The sequence below is a fragment of the Phaethon aethereus genome (genome assembly GCF_964289735.1).
Source record: "Phaethon aethereus genome assembly, chromosome: 19".
NCBI classification, from domain to species: domain Eukaryota; kingdom Metazoa; phylum Chordata; class Aves; order Phaethontiformes; family Phaethontidae; genus Phaethon; species Phaethon aethereus.
Window position 1 is genome coordinate 3,020,386 of NC_138595.1, and position 23,067 is coordinate 3,043,452.

The 23,067-nt window shown below is 37.0% G+C and overlaps 1 protein-coding gene across 3 annotated transcripts in view; it reads left to right on the plus strand.

Moving 5' to 3' along the window:
* BCAS3 (BCAS3 microtubule associated cell migration factor) overlaps positions 1–23,067 on the plus strand; it is a gene marked incomplete at both ends in the record, with an annotated part of 366,916 nt that overhangs the window by 130,848 nt on the left and 213,001 nt on the right. For 2 of the 3 annotated variants that reach the window (XM_082008615.1, XM_082008616.1), the window contains 5 exons: positions 5,333–5,483; positions 12,232–12,276; positions 18,996–19,120; positions 19,742–19,907; positions 21,087–21,187. In XM_082008615.1, the coding sequence (XP_081864741.1) occupies positions 5,333–5,483; positions 12,232–12,276; positions 18,996–19,120; positions 19,742–19,907; positions 21,087–21,187 (588 nt within the window). The remainder of the gene's footprint in view (positions 1–5,332; positions 5,484–12,231; positions 12,277–18,995; positions 19,121–19,741; positions 19,908–21,086; positions 21,188–23,067) is intronic. The other variant, XM_082008617.1, reaches the window with a different exon arrangement.

Below are 23,067 nucleotides of genomic sequence, written 5' to 3' on the forward strand. Positions count from 1 at the left end.
GTGACTCGGTCGCATTGATGTGGTACTACGCGTGGACTAAAGGGAAGGGCAAAGTAACAGCAGAGCGATCAGCGGGGCTGATCAGCGCAATTCTTTCAGGATCCAGTAAAGTCTCTTTGCGTAACCATGGCCGCACCGTGCCGCATGCACAGATGAGCTCCTTGGCGCTGGCGGGAAGATATCTGCCGCGCTGCATTCTGATGTATATTTATGTCATTCGTAGCTGCAGAAATCAGGATGTTTTTCTTCCTCTCTCCTCAGAGATGATCTCTGACAGCAGTGCCCTGAAGTACTCTGTTCAAATGCTGACCAATTTGAAATCTGGCCTGAACTCATCAAGGCTCTTAGCTGATCAGAAGAGGACAAGTTTACTGTATTAGTTGCTTTCAGTTATTGAATGCTTTTTACGCGGCGTTACAAGCTCGCAAGTCTAGCGCGTTTTCTCCTAAGCGCGTCTTTCCTATCCAGAAGTATATTTTGAAAACTTAGACACGTGTGATTTGATCAAATGTTTAAATCCCACAGTCATGCCCTAAGAGCATTTTACAGGTTTAACAATAATTGTACATAAAATCACTGTAAATGACAGTTGTAGCTAGCAGTAACTTAACGTCGCCATGGCGAAGGTGCGTGGGCCGCGGCACGGACTCTGCCGTGCAGCTCCGAAGCGGGAGGCCTTGCGGCCGGGTCGCCGGCCGAGGGCTGTGGTGGGGATGGTGCAGGCGCGGGCGAAGCAGCCGGGACACGAGCCCGGCGGGGCCGTACCTGGGAGCTGCTCCTGATGGCTTTTCCACAGATGTCCAGCTTTGTCAAAAACCAGTAAATCTTGTGAAGTTTATTTTCCTTATAGCATCTGTGTTTTATAATGGTGCTTTTAATTTGTTTTTTCTTTGTCTGCTGGGATTTCTTTTGTCCGGCCCTTTCAGGCCTCCCTTTTTTTCTCGGTGGAAGTGAGTCCGTTAATGATGGCTGACTGGGGAATACCCCCTGGCCAGGCCGGCACGGCAGCCGCTCCTTCTGTCTGACAACAAAGCCCATTGTTGTTTTCTTTCTTCACTTTTATCCTCAACTTAATCCATTTTTCCTTTGAGTATTCGTGGAATAAAATCTCTGGAGAAGTGTGGCTCAGATTTTGGGTGGACGTGATGGAGGTGGTGTTGCAGGCTTTCAGCAAACAGGTGTGAAGGCAGAACTAACTGATGATATTTTCCGTGTCTCAGTAGGCAACGTTTATCCAATATAAAGCTGCACTTGTAAATAAACTTTCTGCTGCCGGACTACCAGAGCCACGACATTCTCAGCTTTTAGCAAGTCCCTTAGTAAAATTAATGAGAGATTTACCAGCGGCCTAAATTGAGACACAGGACTTATTTTTTATTTTATTTTTCTCCCATGGAGGTCTAAAAAGCTGAATTAGGATTAACTGTAGGAGTTTTTTTTACTTAGGGTTAGCTATGATCAGGGATTTGGCCCCTGAGTATGTAATATTTGAGTGAAAATAATGCAAGCGCTTCCTTTCGCATGCGTCCCGAGCTGCGGCCCAAGCTGGAGAGGGACTGCGGCCAAATGGGAGGAGGTACACAAGGAAAATAAACCTCAGCCTAAACTGGCTTTAATGTATTCCTTGCACAGCTCTTGAACTGTCATCTGAAAAGCTCTTCCGTGGCAGCCCGTGGAGAGACAACTACTCAAGCGAAAGGCCTTGCCTTCACAGGGTCCTGAGCGCTGATAAGCTCACGCTCTGGGTGATTACCAAGGGAAGTGCCTCGTTGCTCGGGGTGCTCTGCTGAAAACGGTCTCACTGGTTCTTGAGGGGGCACGTTTGTCATGAATTTGTGATGATGATGATTAATTTTCTCCAAATTAATTGCGATGGAAAGTATTCCTTGAATAGTCAATAGGATGTAATTTGTGTGTAGCTGTCAGAATACAACCTAGTTAGCATTTAAAGTTAAATTGTCAGTGCTAAGTGAAGCTTACTCTACTGAAGCTATAATTTATTTTATTGGGTTTATTCTTTATTATATACATATTTCCGTACAAGAATGAATATATACTGTCCACATGTGACAAGGTAACTTGAGTACAGGATTCTGCTGTATGAAAAACGTTCGCTATTTCTAGCGGACTTAAACTTTGGCTTATTTGTTGCGTGTCCTTTGACAGTGAATCATCAACTGCTTGAGCTGTAGAAATAATGTTGATGCTTGACTGCATTCTTTGTGCTCTTTTGGCCTGATATGGCAGTCCTGTGCACACACAACTCCTGTTTGCTGCGGGAGGAGTTTCCTACTTCGAAGGGCTGGAGGAATGGAGGGTGACTTTATCAAGTTTCTGGGTGGGTACAATAGCACACCATAAAATTAGGGGTTTTGAAAATGACTTACTGAACGTAACGTGTGACACTGTTTTGTTCCAGTGAAATTCAGAATGCACAAAGCAGCTTTTGCTGAATGCTTAGGGAAGGAACAGCCCTAGTCATGGAGTGTGTTTCCTGGATCCCTAGGGCTATGCGGTTAGGACGACAAGCGTGTATACCTGTCTGATAGGTCTGAGGCAACGTGCAATGAATATATAACAGTATAGAACATTTCCATCATAAAAATAGCTAAAAATAATTCAGTGAAAATGAAGGCAAATTTTTTACTTTTTCTACGAAGCATTATTTTCTTTAACCTTACTCATCCGTACCTTCTTAATATTATTGTAGTCAGATTTTCAAGAAAAACTTTACTGTCAGAAAGAATTTGTCTCCTTTTGTAGCATTCCAACTTTTAATTTTTGACTCGTACCACTTTTAATTACATTTATTTGTTGTTAAGCAACTAAATGTTGTTGCAGAAAATACAGGTTGGCAGGCAGTAGGTATTGGGATATATGTTAGGTATTTACAGCTCTTCCATTTGTCGTAGCTGAAATTTTTAATCATGTTTGTGCTGCGAAGTGCTGTGCGTTATGAGCTCTGTTTAAGTTAAATTTTTTATTGATCTTTGTGTACATCAGACTAAGCTATACATTTAAAAATGAAATGCTTGACGTCTGAATGTGGGTTTTTTTTTTTCCCAAAGAATCATCATTTTAGATTTTGGTCCCACTCAGCATCTCTTTTACACATTTTCAGTTCTGTCTGTATAGTTTAATAAATTTTTTTTTACTTTGTGTTTTCTTATGTGTGAGCCTAAAAATTTGTAGGCCGTTACTGCTACAATTAATAAAAAAACCCCGAAGTGATGACCTAATCCTGCAGTTTTCTGAGTATCCTTGACTGCCTTGAGATTCCTCAACTTGTGTGAAAATAAAGCAGCTCATCCTTGTGTAGGAAGGACATCTGTAAATGCCTCCTTTCTCTGCAAGCAAAGGTTCTATTGAATCAACTGAAGGTTTTGCATATGGAAAACTACATGATGTTGGGAGCAGAGGGCACTGAGTAATTAAATGTGCCTTGAGAGAGAGAGAGGACTGTTACAACACACTCATTTGGTTCAGTAGTTCATAGTTAATCATTATATTCCTAACAAGTAAAAGAAAACAAATTACAGACATTTGGAGCCCCCCCCGTACATAGTGTCGCTGTTTGCTGAGTGGCGTGCAGTTGCTCATGGTGAATATAGGAGAGTGAAACACTTTCAAGACAGGCCTTGATTACATGCAACAGTAATTAATTAGACAGTAATGCAGAAAACTATTCATACTCCGTTCTACAAGAACCAAGAATGCATTATGAAACGAATCTTAAAAAAATTGATTGCATCTCAGTATTAATTTAAAACTGAGCTGGGTTTTTTTCCTTTCCTGTTTCTTTTTATTCCAAGTTGGTGCAGGAAAATTGCTATTACTGAAATCTGCTCTCTGAGACTTCAATAGGCTTGTTATTCATTAAAGCCTTGCTATTTCTCTTAAAACGTATTGACCAATGTTCAGACCAGATACTTAACGCAAAATACACTTTGTAATTTCATCATTTTTGTTATTGTGCTTTTCTAAGATGCGAAGGTCTATGGACTTTGTAGAAAAAACAAATAAAACCCCTAAGCTTACAGTTATATAGTATTAAAAGAAGGGTAAAGGAAGCATTGAGTGTCTTTAGGATGATGAGACATTCATTAAGATTTTTCCGCCTTCCTTTTCCTATTTTCAATCCATCTGAAGGACCATTAAAGCTTTTCAGGCAGCTTCCTGTGAGAAACCCTTTTCTGTGCTGTTTTTCTTCCTTGAAAAAAGGTGGCTGCTCTTCAGTCAGATTGTATGGATTTGGCCTGGGATTTGTATAATATCTGTGTAGAATGCATCGGTTGTTTAGGAACCTAATTCCCAATATGGGTCCCTTTTGATTACGAACAAAGCCAGCATTTCACAGCATTATAGGAACACAGAAAAACAAGTTAATGATCTAAACCTTTTAATTCATGGTTGCTTGTCTATTTAAAGTACTTTTGATTCTGTTATAAACAGACTGGCTCCTTTTTTTGTTTAACTTCTTTCTTTGGTTTCTTCACATTTCTTTCTTTACTGTCCATGAAATTTGTAGCTAGTTTCCTTTTCTAACTGAAGAATGAAAGGTTGTGACTACAGAATGATACAGAAAGTAAGAAAGCGTATCTAAACTGGGCGTATATCCAGCAGAGACCTCTTTGAAACCAGCTAAATTTAGGGTAGTTTTTGTGGGATTTTTTTTGTTATGTTTTCCCTTTCCTCTTTTGAGTACCTATGTTTTGTTTTCTTCTTGTTGTTCGCATGAATATAAAGTTCGTTACTTTTTTGATACTTTCTTGATTTTTACATGTAGTTTGGCATGGCTTTATTTTATATCGTTAGTTGATATTTTCCTCCAGTCTTAGTTCAGCAGATTACTATTCTGTGTGCCTTTATCCGTAGAGACAACAAAAGCAACCATTTCAGGACTTTCAATTACCAACACTGTATGTGGTACTTTAGGAAAATAATTCCCTTCCAGATTTTTTTTTTTTTTTTTAATCGAGAATTGGGATCCAGAGCTTGTTCTTCAATTTGAACTTGAAAACTTTTTGTTGAACAAAACTGTCAGGCAAGCAGCAGCAGCAACAGCACGAATAATTTCCGTTCCATGGAAGGGGAACTTATCCCCACATATAAAAATAAATACTTGCTGCTTCCATTGTCATTTATTTTTTACCTGAAATGAAGATGACTTTTTTTTGTTTACAATAGGATCTCGTTATTACTTTTTTCTCCTTCTTTCTTTTTTTTTTCTCTTCCCTTTTTTTGGCAATGGCTTATTTTAGGCAGTTATTAGAAATGATAAATGAAGAAACAATTCCAATAATGTGTTTTATTACATCTCTATCCCATCAAGGTAAATTGAACAGCCAAGACACTTACAATAACTTCACAAACAATAATCCTGGGAACCCTCGACTGCTGCCTCTTCCAAGTTTGACTGTGGTGTTGCCTCTTGCTCAAATCAAGCAGCCAATGACATTAGGGACCATCACCAAACGCACAGGGTAAGTGTATCTGCACAAACCTTTCTTAGCATTGTTATTTATAAATAATATGGAAAAAATGTGTGTTACTAGTGACACTTAGTTTTGTTCCTTCTTTTAATTGCAGTGTGTGTAATTTAATGGCAACAGAAGGGGGTTGCGGGGAAGAAGGGACAAAGAAAAGAAAACCAGCATCAGATAACTAAACAAAACCTGAAATCAGGTCTCTAAAAATTCAGGAGTGTTCATTTGGGTGGGTCATTTTCTTGCAGTCTGCCATATGGGAAATACTGTACGCTGACATCAGGAGAAGTTTCACACCAGGAACTGGTATGAAACATAAGCAGGGCTGTATTCAATCAGAATAAGTTACGGGTTTACTTTTTTTTTTTAAAAAACTTTTTTTTAAAGTTTGTTTGTTTTGATTTCCAAACTTTTCAAGCAGAAATGATTTTTTACTATCAGAAATGGAAAGACAGTAAGGTTGAGTATAAAGAGAAAACTTAATCCTGCTGGTTTTTTGACCTTATTTTTCCTCTGAAGTGACTGTTCTGTACTATGAAATTCACGTGTGGACTTTCATTCCAGAGCCAGCTGCACTTTGGTACTTCTCACTGTGCCATGATTAAGCACTTCAAAATATTTGTTGTGAAAAGCTCTACTAAATATATGTATGTTATAATTACTAAGAAGATTTTGTGAGCTTCATAAATTGTAACAATTTTTAAGTTAATTGGTACAGTTCAACAGTTGATACTTTTCCTAAATTTCAAATCTGCAGGTTTGCAATTAGTGCATAAAGCTAGTGGGTGATTTCTTTATTTTATTTTTCCCCCCTCTCACTTTTTGGTTGTTCAAATACCTGAATATTTTCTAGTTAAAAGTCTGATTTATTAATTTACAGATTGCTTTTATATTAAAAAAAAAAAGTCACATATGCTTGGACGAAACAACTGAGAGTCCTACAGGTTCCTAATGTTTTCCTGTGTTTTGGCAAATGGGTGCAGGCACTGTCTTGCTCGCTTGAGTGGTTTCTTGCTCAAACCCCGATAGTGAGGTGAATTTTACCGTGTGTTTTGTGAACCGGGAATTATTTTTCAGGCGAGAGCACGCGGATATTCCCTCACTCCCTGCATAATTCCCATATTCTGTGCTTGAGTGTTCAGGACATCTTGTAAAATCTGTTATTTTTTTGTTTAGCGCACTAAGTATGCATGGTAAGGTTCTAAAGCTTACATATGTATGCACATATATACATGTGTGTATCAATATATGTCTATCTAACAATCCAGTCCTGCTTTCGCTGCTGTAAACAGGAATTTCATTAGGCTTGTTGAGCCAAATCATGAACTACGAACACGCAATTGCCCTAAGCAGAGAAGATGTCTGCAGATAAGTTCCTGAACTTCACAGATAATTGTAAATGGGACTTATGAAACAGTAGAGAAACAGTATAAGGGTAATGTGGTTTAACTTCTTCCACACATACATTTCAGTTACTTCAGAGTGTTTGTATTCACAGTTTTCTTTAAGTATATTTTACTATTCGCACACTGTCCTTGTCTTATTATTTTGTGTAATTTTTTAAAACTGATTGAATTTAAAATATTCTGTGAGGCTTCTGTAAGGGGGGAAAACAACAGTCATGGGAAATACCCTGCTGTGTAAATAGAGTTTTCATGAATGAGCATCATAATTTTCAGCGAAGCCCGTGTAGATGTGTAATGCTAAGCTGAGAGCTTCCTTCATTTGTTCTGCATCCAAAATATTTGATGAAAGTACACAAAATTAACATGAAAAGCTGTATTTATAAAGCAGGGATTTAAGAGGAATGCCTAGGATCCAAGAAGCCTGGCATGCCTAAAATGACCAAATTGAGACAGCAGCCTTAACTTAAACCTCCAGGGGGCAAAGCGTGTGTTTAACATATTTAACATCTGCCCTCATATTTCTAGAAACACATAGCAATGTAAGTCTGTACAGTGTAATATTTAGACAGGACAGGGACCATCTGCCTCGCTCGGAGAAGTGTAGGAGGCATGTATTACTGCAAATGGCAAAAGACAGATGTATTTACACCTACATGGTCAGCACCTTTAAGCACTGCTCCGAGGAAACAAGGCTCTTCTTCAGGAGCAGCTGCTTCACCTTGTGATTGTGCAGTGATCAGAAAAGGAGACGAATTCTCAATCAGTTGGCTTTTACAGTCACTGTTCAGTGGCCCTCAAAGCAGATTCCTTTTCTGTTGTTGCTACTTTTAAAGTATTAAAAATTTTATCTGTTGCAGTACGTTTCCAAAAGTAAAAAAGCAAGACTAAAAGAATACCATATAACTAGCAGTTCTGGATTTGTCCGGTTTATTTGCTTTTAACAGCTGAAAAGCTGCTTTAATACTAGACAATTAAATTTTGCAGGTTTTATTAACCAAAAAGTCAAGTGGGTTTTTTTCCTGCAGGACAGCAAAATATTTTTCAGGTACTGAAAGGACTGATCAGTGCTCTTAATATCATCTGTCTCGGCAGAGCTGCAAAGCATGTCATTTTACTTGACAAGTGGAATGGCAGTAAATTTTTTAAAAGTGTTCACAGTAGCCCTAAGGGAATGAAAGACCAGAATCTGGAGTTGTGTCATTACTGCACTGTTCATCGCAGATGCTTTTTTTTTTTTTCATGCAAACGTGTAGATTTTGGAGCACTTTCTGATCAGTCGTTAAACTCTTATTCTGAATACAGTTTACATTCTCAGCACTAAGTATCTCGGAGCATTCCCTCCCTTCTTGCCATCGCCATCGTTTCCTTGTTTCCTGCCCTCTCTTTCTTCCCTAGCTTTTTCAAGTCTCTCGCTGTAATTTCCGCACCTTCATGAAGCACTTCATTTTTGTCCCTATATTTTGTCATCCCATTGGCTCACTTTCCTGTCATTTGTACTGTCAGCACATTCTGAGGAGCAGATAGGCTTTCCCAAAGGGGCTCTAACATTAATGAGTAAGGAAGCATCTTATGTTTTAAAGATTAGGGGGATGCAAGACAGTAAAAGAGCTAGATTTAATAAGTCTTTGTATATCTGTGCCTCAGTTTCCCTCTCAATATTTTAATAGTAATACTGAATTCCTTCTCAAGTCTGGTCAATGGGTTAATTCATTGCTCATTTACAAAGAGCTTATAGATTTGAAAGGGGAAGAACTGTATGATCCATTTCATGCTTGCCTATAAAAGGCAGTGAATCAGAACATGTTAGAAGACAGCTTTGTGCTTTGCGATAGCTTTCTAAGCGTGCCTTGTGTTTGTGGAACGAGTTGTAGTTAGTTTCCAGTTTGTAAGAATGTGGGGACACAGACGAGCTGTAATAAGAAGGAGGGAAATAAAAGATGCAATAATTGCCCCAAAAGAAAAACTATTGTAAACGTTGGCTTCTCTGACAGCAGCATTTGTTTTAACTTTCTCAAGGGATATGGTCATTATGTTTGTATCATACTTCATTCTCAAATTCATTATAGCTTTAGTGAAACAGCGGCATGTAACCTGCATTAGTCGGGTCTTGTCAAAACGGAGACATCCAATGTACCTTGTACGAAAAGGAATCAGCCTTAGATTTTTTCTGCCCAAAAGATTTAGATAGTGTGTTTTTAAACATGAAACTCTATCCATTCTTCATTCCATCTGTCATTCTGTCCCCAATAAGGAGGGAAAAAGTAGGTAAAGTGTCTGATGTTAAAGCAGGCTGCGATTTTATTTTAGTCTTTCTCTTTGCCTATATTGTATGTGCTGAAAATAACTGATATCCATGTGTTTTATTTAATCCCAGGCCTAATTTATCTTAATTTATCCCAGGTTCTAATATTGAAGCAAATAAAAATAAGGACTGCAGAGTCGTGGTGTCATGATACAATTAAGTAGGAAAAAGTAACTAAAAATGTCAAGAAAATAATTAAACAGTAAAGCTAAAGAATTCAGTACAATAGACAACCAGTCATTCTCTTTCTGGCACATGTCTCAGACATGTTTTGGTTCACCTCTAGCTTTTATAATACATTTTGGTAATAAAGCAACTACTGTCATGATTTGTAATTTATATGAAATACAGTTATTTACTAAATTTTGTTCAGCTGTCACTATTCATGAAAGGATTCTCGCTATGGCAACATGTAGCGATGAGGGTTAGAATAGATGGGTATTACACAGCTTATTAAAAGTTTAAATAGTTTTTATTAAACATGGTAACACAAAATCAAAGTATGGTTCAGATTTCAATTTGCTAAAACTCAGAATTAGATAAGAAATTAAGAAAATTCTATTGGAATTTTGAATCATAAATCATCTTCATTTACTAATTTTCCTTTGAAATTTCCCACTAGCTAAGAGAACGGGGAACCTCAGTGAGTTTTTTGCCTTGGCATTGCTCTGTTACTGTCACCGAGCGTAGCCATCTGCTGCTGTCTTTTCAAGGTTGGGTTATCCTCTCAATTAGCATACCATCCATATTATGTGAAGGAAATAGTGAAAAACAATTGCTTATATAAATATCATAGAGGGAAAAATGGTCATCTTAAAAGAAATTAGGTCTTGTGAAGATAAAGGAAATGCTAAGTTGTCTCTCCCACACTTAAGGCTTTTTATTAAGACTCTACTGTAGTCTTTTGAAGTGTAATTATATTTTCTTCATGCTATAAGATTTTGTATCCATATTAAAAATAAACAAAAACCCAAAACCTTCCATTGAAGCACGTATCCACCTAGGTCAATTTGTAATTAAAATAGAATTTGTTAATTTGCAAGTATAATCAGGTCAACATAGTATGTTGTGCAAAAAAAAAAAAAGCACCTATGTTATATTCTAAAATGTTCTAATGAGGTCAGCTAAATGTCATTTACCTGCTTCTTGCAGACAGAGAAACTGAGGCAGAGAGGAAGATACTTGCCAAAACGTCCACGATCATAATTTAGAAACTCTAAGCTCCCAGTCAGATTCCACCGTTCTCGAATGACTCTTCAAATTTACACTAGATAGATTCTAGGTTTTAAGTTATATTGGCTATGGGTTATGCAGAAGACTTAGCTTTCCATTGAATATTTAAATAGTGCAATAACACTGGGCTAATATTCTGTTGAGCCGTTAGAATGGTCTTCGACTTGGGGACTGAATGTTTTGACTGCTTAGGAGATCATACAAGTCATACAATTTAATTGGGTTTTATCAGTATTCAAAGATGATACATTATGTGTAGAAAGGCAGATGGTTCTGCCAAATGAGCTCTCTCCCCAAAACTGTTAACCAAACACCTGTTTATATACAAACAGTTGAAGACTAGTCTGTTACATAGAGTTAGAAAGATCTTCACTTTGTTTCTTGACCTATAATACTAATAATAAAATTGGGGGGGGGGGGAAGATTTTTTTTTTCCCCTGCAATATTCTGTTCCATATTGGATTTTGACGTCTTTGGATGTAGAAGAATGTATGTCTTAGTTTTGTACCTTCATCTAAACATTTTTTTAAGCGCATGTCTGCATTCATTGGTGTTGTGTTCATGTCAAATTTGGTCCACAGAATTCGTTTTTATCATGCAGGTATACTTTTAATTGAGCAGGCATACGGCTGAGTGCTTTATACATCTCTCCGATAGACCTTTTCTGTTAGTTGATTGCCTGAAAATGTTTCACTTGTTTCAAGTAGCCAGAATTTATCCCTGAGTCAGAGTACAAAAAGAAAAATGACACATTGGCATTTACAAAATCAATTATTCAGCAATTTTGTGGATGATGTTACATCCCAGATGAGAATCAAAGAAGCTTTGAGCATGTGAGTAGCTCTAAATTTACCTTCTGTTCCTCCTTTTCAGATTTTGTGCAAATGTCAGTATGGCGATGGCTTTTTGAAGGGTGGTGTAAAGAACACGGGAAATTTCCATTAAAAACATGCTAAAACTAATGGTGTGTGATGCCACTTTAAAAACTATATACCATGCAAAATACTTGAACAAAAAATAAAATACAGTCCCGGTGTAGATAAATTGTTGAGTGACCAAAAACATTAAGCTCAATATCAGGTGACTTTTAATATCAAATACATTTGAAATGTTAGGGCTCTCTCTCCTGCATTCCGTGCAGGCTTGTAAGTGGGGGAATAAGATTGCTGTGTCATACAGTTGCTAAAGATTTGGAATTTAATGGTGTGTTTCTATCCTAGGAAAAGGGCTGAGTAATCTTCTCTAAAAGGTTGTGCTTGTACCTGTCGTTGTTTTTACTTAGGACTTGCTTTTTTTCAGAAAATTTGTAAAACTGTCCCACTCAGACCTTCAGTGTTTCATGGAAAACACACACGTGTTTGTAGCTTTTGATGCTAATTTACTTTTTCTGTTAGTTTTGACTTTAATGTCTATTTAAGGCTCTTGACTGCTTTTGCCTCAGATTTGTCAGGAGATTTCAGGAAGGAGACCTAAACTGTGTCCAACTTGAATTATAAGGTCACAGCCTGCTTGCAACTGATGCATTCCGTTTGTCACAGCAGTTGTGCATGAGGAGCCTCCCCGTCAGCCCCTGCTTCTCTGGTGGCTGCCCTGTCAGTGGGACTGTTCACGTGAGCGGTTATGTTTGTGAGCGTCAGCATGCTGGTTACGTTGGAGGTCTACATCTCTTTCAGGGCATCATGAACGGTTATAAAAAATTATTTTGTTTACCTTCTGCATAAATCTTAATAGCATGATATACAGTGTACTTGTTGGTAATTGAGTTTTCATCTAATTTCTGTGCATTTTTCCCCTTTACGTGAAGACCTTACCTGTTTGGAGCAGGATGTTTTTCCATAAAAGCTCCATGGTGAGTTCCCAGTTCAAACCCAGCATGCCTATAATTCATTTGCTGTCCTCACTGAAAATAACTCTGTGCTTAGACCTTTTAATTTTGGATTAATTTTTTTTTAAATTTGTTTACTTGCATGGCTGATCCATAGGTGGAAGCACTGCATAATTTCACTTTTAAACTACGGATGTGTGTTCACCATCAAGCATTGTCAAAGAAATGCATTCACTTTTTTTTCTTTTTTTACCTTTGAGAGGGCATTTAATTTTTAAGTAGCAGAGAATTTGAAAAAATAAATTATTTTCCAGTGGGCAAAACCAACTGTTACATCTTTCCAAAACAAGCCTCTTTTTTTTTTTTTTTTTCTGTATCGCTTCCTTTATTGTAGCGTTAAGTTGCTCACAGAGACAGAACATCGATGATAAAAATAAACCAGATTAGTGAGTAGACAGTGAAGTACTACAGTAAGAGAGATGAGGCAAGTAAAATAGGCACTGCAAAATAAAAAAAGCTTATCACACCTGAGGAAAAAAAGAAACCACAGTTCCATTAAAATCGGGGTATTTGAAATAATAAGGGGTTTTAGTTTTACTATGTAAAATTGCAGTACAGACAGAAGACAAAACAAGTTTTAACAAGATTCCCTGTGTTGGAGCTTGGTTCAGTATTCATACGTTGCTACGTAACCTCCAGTCACCTTTTTATCATGAGATGGGGTTAGGTGGTTGAAGTTTTAGGCAACAAGAATGGAGGAACTTTGAACATCTTCCAACTTTCTTAGAAAGTTTAGAAACTTTCAGCTAAGAGGGTTTTTTGGGGGGGTGTGGTGTTGGGTTTTTTGTATTTTGTGATTTTTTTAAGTTTAGCTAAGGATACTTATTATCTATGTCTATCGGTATCTGTTAGAATATTTGTATGCGGCTCTCGTTTCTACTACTAGAAGTTTGTTCCACATATATCACCCCCTTATGTCTCTGTCAAAAGACTATCTTCAGCAGAAAGAACTTCTTAAGAGCTTTGTTAGGATACAGAGCTCTTAAGAGAATGGCCGAGGACAGCTGATGAGGGGTATGGGAGCTATGCCAAAGACAGGAAAAGCAAAAGCACTATGACACTAAAGCAAAGAAGATGACTTTGCCTTATTCCTAGAGAATATCTGGTTACTGAAGTAGTCTTCCTAAGAACCATTTCTAGATGTAGTTTACAATGCATGTAAGTACTTCGTCTGATGGTGATGTAAGAACTGAAAAGGCTCTGTAAGAAGAGTTTTGAAAGTGGATTGTCTTAGCAAATGGATGTGTCGGTCGCCCACTGCATGAAGCAGCAGAGACGCTTGTCAACCAGAAATTATTTTAGATTGAGGCAAGATTAAAAGGCCTAGATTAAAGAGGGGGAAATATATGAAATAGACTCAAAAATTGTTGCCTGTCTTTCACAAGACTCTTTTGTGGTTTGTTTAATGCCAGTGCTAGTTCAAAAATATGGTCTTTACTAGCCTACAGAGAAATTAGGATAAAAAACACACTTTGGGTGGGGGAAGAAATCATGTTGTTTCCATTAGGGTCTTTATGAGACCTAAAATTATGTAAACAAAATGAATGGAGATTTGACAACTTACTGCCTGGCGAATAAAGGAGCCTACCATTTCTTTTCTTGCTTTTTCTTGCTTTATTCATGATTTGACAACTGAAACATGTCTTTGTTTTCTTGTTTTAGGCACAATGATAAATTAGTCAAAAATTATGTACTTTGAGACAGATATGCTTTTTCAGTAATTTTATGTGTAATTCAAAATTTCATGCAGTATTTTTCTCCTGATACTTTTGTACCTGCTAATGCAGTTTAGATAAAAGTTTTACTTTCAAAAATCATGTTGTTTCCTTTTCAGTGGGTTTAGCTGTGGAGCTGTGGATAAGTGCTTTTATTCTTATGAATCTGATGTATTTGAAACCTATTTGTTGGGAATATAAAATCAATGTGATTCTCAATCTTTGCGGACTCTTTACTATTTGATAATATTTGAATTTGTAAAGCACTTCCTTCATATCGTATAAAACAGTTCCTTCATATCGTATATATGCAATTTATTTTTTTACAGTCATGTCACTTGTTTGACTATGAACTTAAAGACAAGTTTAAGAGCCAGCAGTATTCTGTGAGACATAAAGCTCTTTGAGGAACATTCGTCGCTGTACTGCGTAGCCTCTGGTTTTCATAGTTGCCTATGATTTTCAAAATATTACATAAAGCGGGAAAATAATAATAAAACTGTAAACTATATTGTCATTACTTATGATATTTATAAAGAGCTATCACAATACATTTTCAGAGCTTATGGCAGAGTTCGATTCGTTACAAAAGTCAAGTGGGAGCACTGAATTGTTTCTGTAGCTCTTAATCTTTTCTTGCTGCTTTGTCAACATGAAAGAGCTTGCATGCTATTGCTGAGTCTCTCCTTTTTAAAATCTGACAAAGTGATGTCTTAATTTTCTGCTTTAGTTTGCTCCCATCACTTTTTGTGCCATTTCAGTAGAAAATGTTCATTTATGTTTTTCATTAGACACGTATACATCTACCTCTTAGTATTTCTCCATTTAATATGGAACTAATCTTCCAAAATTATTTTAGACAAGCTAATTATTATCAACAACACAAATTTCCCCAAACATTGTGGTATTTAGCTGTAGTTGGGGGTTAACTTGACTTTTAGTAGGTGACTTTGACTTCAGCTGGGGTAGGTGAATGTCAGCTGTTGGTAACTGAAATGAGATGAACATGGACTTCAGTTGAGGCACAGCTCTTATCAAATTTATAGCAGAACAAGGACGATGTAATTTAAGGGGTTTTTTTTTGTTACTATTCTAGTCCTGGTGTAGGTTTCTGCACAGATACAACCGGGATAAAAATACTGCCGTGTCTCATTGAATTCTTGGTGTAGGTTACACCATTGGGTAGACCCAGACAGGAAAAAGTACACTGCCTCATTATCCTCCTTATGTCTTAAATATAGTGCTGTTGTTTCTCAGTGTGGGAGATGGAAATTATAAGGGTGAATGTTTTGGTCCCATTAGCTTCACTTTCTTGTTTTTAGTGCTGATTCTCAACAACCTGCACTTCTTACTGCATTGCAACCCCTTTCAGTAAAAATATGGTACGATCTTTTGAAAGTTAGTATATTGTAAAAATTCTTTTAAATTAACTCTTTTTAAAAGTGAGACCAAATGTGCCTTAATTTCAGTTCTTGGAATAATTTATGGAGTGCTGACAGGCTAAGAGCAAGTAAAGAGCAGGAGTTCATAGCAGAAACAAGTCATTCACCACCTACCTTCAAGATTATTGTTTTGTTATCATTTATAAAGCTGAGAGGGTGTTTGCATCTACATAATAATGAGGATTTATAGTTTCCAAGTCGTTAAAATATCACAATGACATGAAAATATATTTTTCTAATGGCATTACTGTTACTGAAAATAGCAGGGCTTTTGAGGTTTACTTAAAGAAAGAAATTTGAGTTGGAATGTGTTGATGAAAACTCAGGGATAAAGTAAAATGGTGGTAAAATGAAAGATTCCTCAGTTACAATAGTTTTCAGAATAGACATGTTGGCATCTCAGCATTTTTTTCGGAAATATGTCTAAACCAATATGATGCACTAGTAATTTTTTTTTGTTTGTCTTTATTTTTTAGCAGCACTAAGTTTAACCACATGAGTAATCGTGTTTTACAAGGTCTGTTCTTTCTGTCTACAAAACATCATTCTTGAAGGGAAAATGTTTTGGCACTGAAACCAACACTTAAATGCATGCCTTGAAAGATGTACATCTTAAAGACATGGTGTAAATAGAATGTAGCTTAGACCATTTCCTCTAAGGTTGTTTATCTCTGTTTGGTTGAGCGTAGGTCTTTGGGACTAAGAGTGTGGAGTACCCTGCAGAAACCGGTATTGTCAGAGTACCCGATTCCCTTCTGCTTAAAGGCTTGAAGAAATGGTTGAAGCCAATTATGTCTCTGTAGACGTTTACTCCAGTTTGTGGTTGAGAGTAGCATTTGCTCCCAGTTTTTTTTTCCATTTTAAATTATTTTAATGACCTCAGAATGTGTTGAGTAAAAATTCAGCATAGTAAGACTGTTAGTCTTAAGGTCTATACTACCCTAGTATATATACTACCCTACCTAAGGGTAGTATAGAAAGATTCTCTTTTTCAGGAGTTTGTAAGAGGAAGTGAATATGGCTGAATCATGTCTGTACTCGTAGTTTGCTTTATATTGATTGATGGGTAGCACTGTCCTTCTGAACAATCTTGTTTTATATTAAAAGCGATCATTTATTGATTGAAGTATAGATCAGTAAGTAACAAGACTAATTAGTGCATACGTTTACATTTTCATTTCTGAAGGAATATTAGTGTATGAATATTTGGAAGGTGAGAGCTAAAAATAGTTATCGACACACAGTTTGTTACAGAATTGGTTAAAATTACTATTTCAAAGTGAAAGAAATCTGTTCTGAATTTTTCTGAGCAGCTAATAAATACTAAATATGTTACTATTAACTTGAATATTGTAATATAGAGCGTGAAGTGCCACTGCAAGCAAAGTAATATCTTTAGAGTCAGGAACTTTTTAGAACACAGATTTCTCACCCGGTAATCTGTAGCTGTAGTTTTAACAGTAGGATATTAAGTACTTTGTGTGTGGTTCAATATCAGAGTTACTGACTATAAATTTCAGTTGCTTTTTTGGGACATTCTAGCTCTCCTGCATGTAGGAGAGCCTCAGGACTGATCTGAGGCCATGAAAGTTTGTCTGAATTTTTCCATTCACTCTGGTCAGTGTGATGGAATTCCTTTTCAAAGTTGGGGTTTTTTGTTGGGGGGGTGGGGGGATGTTTTTTGGTTTTTTCTTTTCTTCTTCTAAAGGAAATGTGTGACCATAGGCTTGCCATGTGTGTGTGATTGCTTAGCTCCTCTGTGCTTCAGTGAGTCCATCTGTAAAACTGAGAGAGTAATTCCGCACAAGGTGTTGGGAAGCTCAGTTACACTTTCAGAAACCTGGCTGAAAATACAGTGCGAGTGTAAACAATTAGTCGTTTCTCCCGTTTTCATAAACGACCTAATTTCTGGTATGCTATACAAAGAGTACTCGCTGCTTTAGGTGAGTTCAAGTTGAAGGCAGTTTTAAAAGTTTCAAGTTGCATGACAGTAATGATGGAGGCTCTGTGTTTTTAACCATATGCCTTATGTTCCACGTGTCACAGCTAGTTGTTGGAAGGAGATTAAGTGTTTGAGATCAGTGCGAGTTTTGCCATTTATTTCAGTGAGATCAGGACTGAGCTGTAAGGAACCAACATACAGGTCTTTGGAGAGGTGCAGTCTCTGCAGCCAGGTACAGGAGTTTTACGGAAGCCCAGCTTGTTGAATAATTTTGGTTCAACTTGCTTTTCTTATGTTATTTTTATATTATGTTGATTCATAATCTGTTCTTGCTTTAATATCCCTATTGGTTCATTCTGTTGAACCACTTCACCAGTATACAAGTAATTTGTCATTAACAAAAAAAGGGTAATATGAATTAAGTGCCATTATAATTATGCATAGTGTTTGAATTGCTTTCTGCTGTTATAAAGTATTTTTCTGCTTCTTAATTCCATCATAATACTTGCAATAATTTGTTTGCACATACATACATGTACACAAACACTTCTTAGAATTGAAGATCGTTACTTAAAAATGACCAAGTTAACGTGATGGTGTAATCACAGGCTGATATAATGCGGAACAAGAAATTAATAGAACAAAAAAAGAAAGGAGGGAGAGGTAGCAAGAGAAGGGAGCAGTGGAGTAGAGAGCGAAATATGAAATAATCCAGTTAAAAAGACTGGAAAAAAGCAAAGTGGAGAAGGAGGAGTCCTGCGTGAACTTCTTAAACAGCTTTTCTCTTAAGGAAAGGGTGAAATCCTGGTTTAATGAGTTGAGGAAATGGGCAATGCTCTGAAAACAGCTTTGAGTTTATACAAAGCAGAATGTTACGTATCTTCAGATTCCTGTAAGGAGGAGCACTAAGTGCTGTTTCAATGAAACATAATTATAAACCACTGTATCTGCTACATGCACATTGCAGAGTTTCAGAGGAGAACGTATCTTAATCTCTTTTTACATGATTACTGATTTGTTTTAACACGTGGCTCATGAGTGTATGCATTGTTTCCCTTTCGTTCTATCCTCCGCATGTTGTTCCCTCTTACCCTTTTGGCCATGTCATGTACATCCTTGTGGTTTTAGTGGCATCAGGACTGTGCTGAGTTATAACTGATCAGCAGTCAATGGTAGCATTATTTGTAAGTATCTTCTGAAAATGCAAGAAAATATCAACCATTTAGAATGACTGACCCAGAATCTGTATTTTCATTCCCACAGGACTTACGATTATAAATGTTTGTATTCACTTCGGAAGTTGTTTCTGTTGAATGCAAATATTCAATATTGGGTCTTTTAAACAGTCCAGCTAATCCTCCATTATAAGCCAGTGCTGTTCTTCACGTTAATTGAGTTCAGTGATCAAGGGGAATTTGGGACCTATTGTTGAGAAACACTAAGCATCTGTAAATCCTCCTAAATCTTATGGGAACTGCAGATATTCACCACTTCTGAATTAATATCTTAAAATGACTGTTAAGCAAGGGACATGTTAATTTTTTAGAATTAACTTTTATTATTTTATTTTGTTCTTTCTTTAAGCAAATCTAAACCAGCTCCACAGATTTCACCGAGTAAGTCTGTGGGAGGAGAGTTTTGTGTCGCTGCAGTTTTTGGATCGTCAAGGTCATGGTTTGCAAACAATCCTGGTCTGAAAAGAGAAAAAGGTTGGTATATTAAAAAAATAGGACTTGCATTTAAATTTAAATTCTTTATTTGATTTTCTCATTTTGTGATAACTTCTGAGTAGGTGGTGCTTATCTGTAGATTTTAAACTCAGTGACAGTGGAGATTTTTGGGAGCATGGTTGGGGTGCTTTTGGTAAATAGGACAATTTTAAAGAAATTTTAATTAGTTAAATAAATCATTGATCTTTTATTATGATACAATGACTGAAAACAAACTTCGTTAGTTCAGTCCAAAGATACTGTGTGAAGTTTCATGAAAAACTGTGAAGTAAAGGTGAGACACCCTTGCTAAAGCAAATGTACAGACATATGTTTGGCAATGTGTAATTACCTGAACGCAACTTGGTGAGAAACTCTATTCAACCTTCTCTTATATGAGATATTTGGTTTGGTTTTTTTTTTTTTAACCAAGAGGAAAATTGTGTGCTTTGCACAATTTTCTTTTTGTTTCTTTAGCCCTTTCACTTCTAATTCACTTTTTTTACTTCAAACATATAAACACGAGAGACTTAAAAAAATGAGTAGTTTACTATTTCTGTAAACATTTTTTCTGTTTCGGCTGTGCTATTGCAATAAGATTTTCTTTCTTCTTGCAAACAGATCAATCAAAGCAGTTTGTAGTGGAGTCGTTGTATATTATCAGTTGTTACGGTAGCCTGGTGGAGCATGTATTGGAACCCCGTCCGCTCAGCACTGCTCCGAAGATTAGTGATGACACACCTTTGGAAATGATGACATGCCCAAGAGCCAGCTGGACTTTGGTTAGGTAGCTCATTCCTTTTACTTTTTCTTCTTTTTTGTCCAGAAAATGATGATCAGTTTTTTGGGTGGGGTTTTTTGGGGGTTTTTTTTGAAGGGGTGAATGAACTGCTTCATGATTTTCACCTGCATTTTTATCTTAACGTTTACCTTTAAGACTCTGAAAGTTTTCTATTGAAAGAAGGGACTCCCAATAGCAAACTCAAGCCTACCTTTTCATATAGTTCTGTTGGTGCTTACGTGTCAGAATGGGAGCTAAACGTTTAAATACTTCTATAGGTGTGAAGCTACATGAACATGTTAACAGATTAGTGATTTTAAATGATCAGATTATAATTTAGCTTTTTATATCAGGACTAGAAACAATTATTTTAATAGTGTTAAAGTACAGAATTCTGCCGTGAGACATGAGTGAGGTTTCCACAAGCATTGCAAAGATTTAGGCGAGTTATCCTGTAAGTAGCTGAAGGTAGCATTTCTTAAGACAGTTGAAGAAATTATTCCTGACATGTGGAAGAAAGTAGACAAAAATTGATGAGAAAGTGTTGTCAGTGCTTTTGACGTTTTAAAATATTTTTCTATCGATTTTGCTTGTCTCCTATATTCCTTAGTGCTGCTTATGGCTGGACTAGATTAATCAATACTTGATTTACCAAGCTATTTAGGAATGGCCCACCCTAATTAAAATTACAACACAGACTTCTAGACCATTATTGTTGAAATGAGTAGGTTGTAATGGAATTGAAAATTCTAATTGGATCAATAGTCCATAACTTTACACAGCTTTATTTTCACAGTTTGTAAATGGTTGATGACTTTACAGTACCAAAGCAATGCTAGTTAACAGAACAAAAAAGTTCCCAGGCTTCTGTTGTGTGTTTATATGACGTCAGCATGACACACAATGGTCCTAAATGTATTTACCAACTTGATCTAAATGGCCTTCATCATTTTTTTGCGCAATACACGCTGCAGTCAACAAACAAGTATTGTCTTTGTCTCACAATCTGTGCGATTTGGTCATGCTGCTCAACTGCCTGTGGTGTACTGCAGTGTTTGAACAAGCTAATTTAAATAATTACAAACATTTTGCGAGCTTGTATAGATAATTACACGTGATGACAGAAACACTGATTTACATTCTCTGTATTAGCTTAAATATTAATAGTCTTGTGTTTTACCTCAGAACTCCTCAGTGGAATGAACTCCAACCACCATTTAATGCAAACCATCCACTGCTCCTGGCTGCAGATGCCGTACAGTACTACCAGTATCTTCTGGCTGGCTGTAAGTAGCTGACAACTTTTTGTCTTATGTGCACGTTTTAAGGCGAGTGTGACTTTCTGAGTTGGTTTTTCAACCTGCATTTACTTCAGTGACATGTTCTATCCCCGGATAGGGCTTCACATAACCAACTATATTAGTAATAGTAGAGTAGCGAGCGTAGTTTGTTTTTGATATGGATCAAAGTTGTGAGGCTATCATATAGCCAAAATGTGAGTGCTTGGCAGGCCTTGCAAGTGTGACTCACTAGATCCCCTAAAGTCTTGAGGGTTTCTTCACCTCATTTCTTCTCATGCTTTTAGCCTCTTCCTCTCGTGAATTCAATACTCAGTGACAAGGGATTGCGTCTGCATTTTCCCTCTCCCCTGGAACCCTGATTGCTGGGCTACTTCCAGCCAGAGTCTCAGACAGCTGCTTCCCTCGGGAGCATTGGCATCGCTTCCAGGGACGGCTGCCCACCTGCCATGTCCTGTGTCTTATCCAGCCACATCATTCACAGGGAGCCAATACACAAGGCATTGCATATTCAGAAACATGTATATATCTATACCTTTAGATATATGGTGTGTATAAATATTTTATATGTATATAAACCCATGTATTTTATATTGTTTTTACAGATAAATGAGTATTTATGTTGGTTTATATTTTGACAATTCAAAAAAGAGAAGAATATTAACAGTGAGTGGCAAGTCTCTTTTTTATCTAGGGTGTAGTCAAGATCAAAGTGATATAACAGTCAAAGTTTCACAAGAGAGCAACTCTTGGCATATGTAAAGGTACTCACGGGGAAACTAGACCCTCTGCACAGTCATCAGTGCAGCTAACGCCAGCATGTTATGTGACACAGGCATTTTAAAATGCAGAAAGTGGACATCTGGGCCAAAAGGCAGCGTGTCTGAATGTGACTGGTAAAAGCGACGCTGGCGCCAGATTAGACCTGTTGCTTCTACCTGTCCATCTGTTGCATGTGCTCAGCGCTCCAAATGTTGTGGAAACCTACAGGATTAGGATCTTCCTTTTTCGGTGCTGCATGGAAAAAGGAAGAAAACTCAGAAGGTAGAAAAGATTATGAAGGAGTAATTAATAGCACACCACGCTGTTTCTTGCTAGATTCCTGCGTTATTTGACTTTCACTTAGAGGTATGAGAGTTCTGCTTTGAGATAAAAGGTCGTTGCAAGGATGTATTTTGGTTTGTACAATATTTTACTATACAAATACAGATCACTGTTTTCAAATGAGTATGTCTAAAATCAGGTGTTCAAGCCTATACTTAAATTTTCAACTAAATATTTTGAAGCATTGAGTACAATCAGGTCAACAAATATATTTGTAATTTATACTAAAGCCCTTAATAGATGCTATTAACTATAAAACGTAGGTCTAATTTCATATTGTAGTTGAAGGTAACTGCTGCCACACAGTCTGCTTATGTTGCCAGTAATTCATTCTGATATTTACTTTTTTATCCATTGCTTATGCACCTGTTGCCAATGATGACGTTAAGTAACTTTTATGATATGAAGGTAAAAAAAGGCAAAAAGGCTCGTTCACAGAAACTGCGGTGTTTCAATAAGTCATGTTTAGCTAGACGTATTTGCAAGGGAAAACATGAGCTGTTTCCTGCCACCAAGGAGGTGGAGTTAAGACACTTTTCCTTTAATATGTATCCTCTTGGCCTGTTAGTAGTTAAAGTCTCTGCGTAAGATACAGCATTAGGATAAAAGGATACTGTCCATTGCTGCATGCATTTATTGTTCTTTAGGGCTGTCAAGGCTATTGCTCTGCAGAATTGTCTAACCAGACTATCAAACGTAGCGTCTTCAGGGAAAAGAGCAATACTGAGAAGTCTTGAAACAGTCTCCAAAACTAGCGTTAATTC